This window comes from Pollicipes pollicipes, unplaced genomic scaffold (assembly GCF_011947565.3).
Source record: "Pollicipes pollicipes isolate AB1234 unplaced genomic scaffold, Ppol_2.1 Scaffold_6686;HRSCAF=7923_pilon_pilon_pilon, whole genome shotgun sequence".
Taxonomy (NCBI): Eukaryota; Metazoa; Arthropoda; class Thecostraca; order Pollicipedomorpha; family Pollicipedidae; genus Pollicipes; species Pollicipes pollicipes.
Window position 1 is genome coordinate 32860153 of NW_023596921.1, and position 6960 is coordinate 32867112.

Sequence of the window (6960 nt, forward strand, 5' to 3'; positions counted from 1 at the left end):
TTCCAGAAAGTGGTGTCTTTGGTAGTGATGCTGCGGCGTGATGCTAAATGTTCTGAACCTCCACGGTGATGTGCATAATGGAAGGCCAGAAACTGAGATTAAATGCTGATCTCACATTTTCCAAATGAAAAGTGGTCGGTGTGCGCAGCAGGTTCAATTGACTCAGTCTTCTTGTGAATCAATCACCGTAAAGTGGGCGCCAGTTTTCACATTTTACAACATGATAATGCATCTTAGCCACACAAAATAACGCAGGGTTACTTTTTAAAGACTGTCCTGATCGGACAGCTTTGGATGATCCGCCTTTGGCAATCACACGGGTCAGAGTCAAGGAAATAAGAAAGTGGCGTTTTAAGCTCTCACCATTTAACAATGAGCATGACTTCGCGTAAAAGACCAACACTCCAACCCTCCACACAATACACCGCGCATTGCTCTCCCTACCACAAAAAACTCTCCCCACCAAACAGTACTCTCCCCACCACGCAGTGCTCTCCCCACCACAGTACTCTGCCCATCACCAGTGTTCTCCCCACCATGCAGTGCTTTCCGCACTACACAGTACTCTCCCCACCACGTACTGCTCTCTCCATCACGCAATACTCTCCCCACCGCACAGTGCTCTCCCCACCACACAGTGCTCTCCCCACCACACAGTGTTCTCCCCCACCACATAGTGCTCTACCCACCAAACAGTACTCTCCCCACCACGTAGTGGTCTCCCCACCACACAGTGCTCTTCCCACCACGCAATACTCGCCCCACCGCACAGTACTCTCCCCACCACACAGTACTCTCCTCACCACACACTCTCCCCACCACGCAGTACTCTCCCCACCACACAGCACTCTCCCCACCACGCAATGCTCTCTCCAACGCACTGTGCTCTCTCCACCACACAGTACTCTCACCACCACACAGTACTCTCCCCACCACGTAATGCTCGCTCCACCGCACTGTGCTCTCTCCACCACAGTGCTCTCCCTATCACGCAGTGCTCTCTCCATCACACAATGCTCTCCTCGTCTGTCGTGACCAGGGTCGGCTCTGTCTCACGCCACACTCTTTGACCGTCTTTCGCGCCTCATCTTCCCTTCGGGCGTCCCCGGGCCGCTGCCCGTCCTTGCGGCGTTCGCTTGGGCCGCTGTTGGTGCGGACAGGCTGGCACGCGGTGTGCGCCGCCTCACCACCACCCCGGGCTGAAGGGCCCTCCTCCAACGGCACGCCGTGAGTGGAGGGCGGCACATCGCCTCCCGCACAGGCTGTGCTGCGGCGCACCACATCCTGTGAAGTGCAGGGCGCTGTCCACTCCACGGCCGCTCCTATGTCGCTTGTCATTGGCCAGTCAATGACAAGCACACGCACGATGCTGGACACCTTGGTCTGGTCTGGTGAGTCTGTTCGCTGGATGCACTTGGCAAATTGTGTTACGTGTAGGCCGTAGGCGGGCCACAAGGTATTGTATACGTTATGTGATAGCGCAACATATACCACTGAAACTTCCACAGTTCCATCGGCCTCACGGATACCAGTAGCCACGCGTTAAATTGTTCGAGACAGCTTCCTAGCGGCCACACCACGCAGGTTACTACGTAACAGTTGTCAGAGATTGGAACTGTGTCGAGCTGTGCCATGAGTGCCCTTGACATCACAGGGGTGCCCGTTTAAACCAGGTTCAAGGACATGTCACACTCGGCGCGGCCACCGACCTGGCGCTGCGTGGCCGGCCGGAAGGGCGCAAACCATGTAGCCTGAAGCATTCTCTCCAGCACGACAGCGCCGCGTCATAAACTCGCCACCGTCGGTCGGCAGCGGGTGGTTTGAAACTTTGAAACATATCCGTGGTTGGCACGCGGCGAGCTGGCCGTTCTTTCGCCCTCATCCAGTTCTCCGCGTTGTCGTTTTTACCAGACGAGCATTCCGCGGGGGAGCTCCGGGATGGGTTTGCGGAGCTAACTGCTTTCGGTGAGGGGAGAGTTAGATTTGGGACGGTGCTTTGACCTTTTGCAGATCGGGTCACAGCCACAGCTTGCGCGACGCAAGGACGTTCAACCTTGCCGGCAGGCACAGGCACCGAGCCCCTGCCTACGACTGGGCTGCACAAATCCTTTCAGGGGAGACCGTGCGGGTTCGGTGGATGCTGGGATTTAAAGGTATTGCGCGCATGCGCCAGAAAACAGCGCCATTGTTTGGCTTTTCTGCAAGCAAAACAAAAAGAACAAAGTAAGACTAAGCGTATTGCAGAGGCCCCTCAGTAACAACGCATCCCAACTGAAGGAAATGTTCGGACCATGACAGCAATGACAAAGGTGACAGGAAGTCCTGCCAAGCTACCCCGCCAGCATACCGCACTTAAGATGACGTTTAAGGCTACCTCGATTTATCCATTTGTTGTCTCCAAACAAATATCGGCCCATTTGGAGGTTATGTCGCTGGCATCAAATAAGTGCATCCTCCAAACACATGCGTCGATGTTGCACATTCGCTGAGGTGTATTGGTAGGCAAATGAAAACACGACCAGCTCAATTATTCACCGACATATAACACATCCATGGGAACGGACACGCATGCACGCCTATCAGAATTACGCTTATTGCAAAAGTCCTCCACGCATTCAAAGTACAGTGGAACAAAAGGGGGCATAGTCATAGTTGTCGATTCCTGCACAGACTAGTATAAGGAACACACTACACCATGTAGTTTGTTTTGATTGAAATCGTGCACCAGATCTGACGATATTTACACAAAATAGCTCCTACATCGAATCGAATCTGCAATGAAAGGTCCTCAAAATACCATTCATTACGAAAATGGAGTGCAATTGCAAAGGTTGTCAAGAAGTGGGCGACAAAATGATAGAACATTGCATCCAATTATTGGATTTTGTGGAATTGCAAAGGCGTGATTTGCACGAGGACAAACATGAATTGTTCGAAAAGGAAAACAAAACACTCCTTGCAATCTATATCATATTCTTGCCGTCTAATTGTTGCACTTGATTGAATCCATGTCATCTGTATCACTTAAGTGCGCCATATCAAAGGACGCAGATGCCTCACATCACAAAGGACAAACTCTAGTCGTCAACATCGCTGGCGAAAACGGCTGTTTGCAACGAATTACACAAACGGCGATGCTCCGAACTAACCACCCCACAAACACATCCAGGGTCGCCGGTATTGCTACAAATAGCCCAGCTTCGGCCACGGAGTGCTGTCACGCGCATGACTTGTTCTCTACGAACACACGGAGCCCGCGATCGGCACCAGAGGCCGAGAGCCACCGCGCGCAGCGCCCCTGACGGCGGACGCGCGAAGCAGGCGCCGCTACACGAGCGTGTCCAGCACGTAGCCGGCCGCCGCCTCGTCGCTGCTGCTGTGTAACGAGCTGAGGCCTGTGTCGGAGTTCGAGTCGCCGTCGGCGGCCGTCGTCTCCTTGCCGGCCGCGTGCGGCGGCGGTGCGCACGTGTACACGGGGTTAACGTAACCGGCGGGGGGCTCGTGTCGCGCCGGCCGCTGCGTCACCAGCAGCCGCTGTTCGTCCGCCAGCAGCCGGCGCTCGTCCTCTAGCATCCGCTGTTCGTCCGCCAACAGTCGTTGCTCGTCCGCGTCCGCCTCATCCAGCTCGTACTCGAGGTAGCGCACGAAGCGGCGCTTGTCCTCGAGCGCGCGCTCGCACTCGATAAGTGAGCGTTCGTTCTGTTCGATCTCGGCCGTCTGGCGCGCGCAGACGGCCATGAGCCGCTGCAGCTCGGCGCGCGAGATCTCGAGCTCGAGCACCGTCTGCGACGCGTCGCCGTCGTCGGGCTCGGCGGCGGCGCGGCGCGCGCGCTGGCCCAGCCGCAGCGCCGCCTCCTCACGCTCGGCGATGCGTCCGTTGAGCTCCACGATGCGCTCGAGGTATTGCAGCGTTTGGCGCAGGTCGGAGACGGCCTCCTCCTCGCTGACGTCACGCGGCGCGTCGCCGGCGTCGGCGCCAGCTCGGCGCCCACACCGCTGTCGTGACTCGCCTTCTCCGCCTCGGCCGGCTCGCCGTCGCGGAGGTACGTGCGGAGCAGGTAGTCGGAGCCGAGCCGGTCCTCCCTCATGCGGTGCATCTTGTGCTCGTAGTAGCCGATCAGGTCCTCGCGCTCGTGCAGCCGGCGCAGCTGTGCCGCGATCGTCTCGCCCTGCACCAGGATCGTCTGCATGAGCCGCTCGACCACGTCGGGGCGCGCCGCACCCTCGGCGTCGGCCTTCGGCGCCAGCTTGCGGGGGTGCACCGCCTCCAGGCTGCTGGAGCTGCGCCAGCGGTGGCGCGAGTGCCGCCGCCGCGGCGTCTTCACCTCCTTCGGCGTCAGCGGGCTGAGCCGCTTGAGCGTGAAGCGCACGTCGGCCGTGTCCTGACCCCAGGTGCGCCACACCTTCTGGATGCGCGCGCCGGCGTCCAGTGGCCGCTCCACCTGGCGCCAGCGCTCGACCAGGCCGTGCGCGCGCAGCTCGGCCTCGGAGGGCGGCTCGGCGCCGAGCTCAGTGGTGAGCAGGGCGCGCACCAGGTCGGCGCAGGTGGTGCGCCGGCCCACGCCCGTCACCCACTTCTCCACGCCGTTCACCCACACCGGGATCTCGCAGGTCATCGTCATCTGCAATGGACGAAGGCGCGGTCAGTTGCGGGCTACCTTGAACGGAACGGGCGGAGTTGCGAGCGCTTTGTTCCCGGGTGGTCCTTTCATTGTGGATCAACGCCCACGAAAACAGTCACCTCGTGGAGAGCGTCGGTCGGCCTTCAGATAAACAGGCAAATCAGACTGCCAGCCTGATCACGGCCAGCCGCCGACACCTGGCTTAACGCCCGGATCCAATCGCCCAACATTCGCAACGCATCGCCTCAAACAGCACGATGAGGGCAGACTTCCAACGCACCACCGCAGCTCCTCGCACCAAGCTTGAGCCCGAGCCGGAGCCCGAGCTCCGCCAGCCGCGGCAGCTCGGGCCAGCGCGCGGCGGCGCCGGCCGGGCCGCGTGTCGCCGGAGGGCGTCGCCCCGCCCACGCCCGGCTACCGGTGTCGATACGATCAGAGGCGCCCGCGCTCCGGAGGCATCTCAATAGCGCAGGCGCCCCGGGCGCACCGGCGCCGCATTGACACCTGGCTGCACGTGCAAGCCCGGGGCGCGCCGCGACTCCGATGCAGATCTGGGCAGCGGCCCAGCAGCGGGCGCGGCATAAACGAGCAGGGACGCTTGTGCAGCGGCCAGTCGGCTAGGATTTTCAGCTCATTGACCGACGCCGGCTATATCAGCGCTCTAGGCATAGGTTCTGCCTGCAAACCTTCAAAAATTTCATGGAACACGAATGTAATAAAAGATTGTCCGGGTAAAACCTAGCCAACAGCCCGCTGCCGGTGGCAACAACTTCCACTTAAACGTCACGTAGGTGGTGTTGTGGGCGGACGATGGCAGGGATGGCCAGAGAGGCCCGCCGACACGCGGCAGGCGCTGCCCAAATTTACACCCAAACGGTACACATCTCCGATGTACGGCCGGGATTGTGCAACACTGACGAAAGGCGCCGTAAAGCGGTGAATGATTTCATAGACGCGCTGTGTGAAAGGAGTGATTGAATGGCGTTGATAGCGGCGGCTTATCACACCGATGTAATCACAGTTCGCTGGATAAGGCCAGCCTTGGACGCGCGCTGCAGCTTATTGGGGTTACGCAACGCCGGTCGAGACAGGGGATTTCATTAGCTATAATCCCAGCGTCAGAGACGAAGTCTTGCTTGCACAGGCTACATTGTATGTTAAGTCGTCAACGTGTGAAAGCGAGTCGATTAGATTTTGCAACGAGTCGATGAATTCCAATAGTCACTGCATTCAGGTTATTGGATAATGGTACGAGCCTGTTTCACAGTTCTGCATGTGTCTGCAGAATGTTGTGCGGAAAATATGGCAATAACCCGGCAAACGCTCCTAGAAAGCTCCAGGCCTTCTCTCCAACGTTTCTTACCACGGCGACTTTGCCTGCATAACTTCTTCGAAGATCTTCATCCACCGAGCCTTGCACCAGCATGTCACCAGGATTCACACAAAACAACCTACCAAGCTGACCCGCACCATGGACCAATGTGTTTTGTGCGCTTCTGGGAGGCTCCAGATCGCCGCTACGGCCCAGACTGCAGTCTCGCCCGGCCGCGTAGGCCCGCCGCGCTGCCCGCCGCGCCCCGAGCCCTGGAGACCGCCGCCTGAATCCCGAGCCGCCAGCGGCCCATGACGGTCCGGCCCCGCCCACAGAGCCCGCTAATCAACTGTCATCTAACGGCGCACTCCGGCCCTCAGCTGCCACCGGGACCAAACACCGACGGACACGCGGACCGGCACGCCACGGCGCGCCGGCCCTCCCGCCGCGAGCCGGCCGTGCCCAGACGCCGGCCGACCCCGCGCTGACACACGTCCCCGCCCCGGTTGGCGGCCGCTGCCGTGAGAGCGCTGCTCACGTGATCGCCGGCCAGCGCGCCTCTCGGCGGCGCGGCGGGCAGGGCGGGCCCACGCCGGCGGTAATTGCGGCGACGGCGGTCGCGGCCTGTGCCCTGGGGCGCCATCTGAGCGCGTTCGTCGTCGGCCGCCCGCCGCCGCCGGCTCGGGGAGACCTTGGACGACGGAGGGCGGGGACACCTGTCACGGCCACTCATTAGCGGTATGCTAAAACGGGCGCTGAATATTTGGTCATAATCGGCCGAGATCGCGATTGTGGCGCGGTGATTGCGATTGCGGCGTGCTCTGTGAGAGCCGCGCTCTTACGTTGGTGGGGTCGAGGACAAGGCCGGCTAGCAGTCTCACGCCAAATTGGGATAAGGAGCACAAGCTCTTGTTGCAGTGCAAACTTACATCCCGTTCCCACGGGAACCGCTCAAGGCAAAATGACACCCACAGCAAGAGACCAAACGCGTCATTGCAAAACCTGGCCGACTTGACAAAAGCGGTT

The 6960-nt window shown here is 59.6% G+C and overlaps 1 protein-coding gene across 1 annotated transcript in view; it reads right to left on the minus strand.

Annotated features, from left to right (window-relative positions):
• Positions 1-3327: 3327 nt before the first annotated feature.
• Positions 3328-6960, minus strand: part of LOC119108208 (ras association domain-containing protein 9) — a 15190-nt gene continuing 11557 nt past the window's right edge. Inside the window, exons 2-4 of the mRNA XM_037231790.1 lie at positions 3978-4622; positions 3558-3717; positions 3328-3395 (exon numbers count right to left, since the gene is read on the minus strand). Of these exons, the coding sequence (XP_037087685.1) occupies positions 3328-3395; positions 3558-3717; positions 3978-4622 (873 nt within the window). The remainder of the gene's footprint in view (positions 3396-3557; positions 3718-3977; positions 4623-6960) is intronic.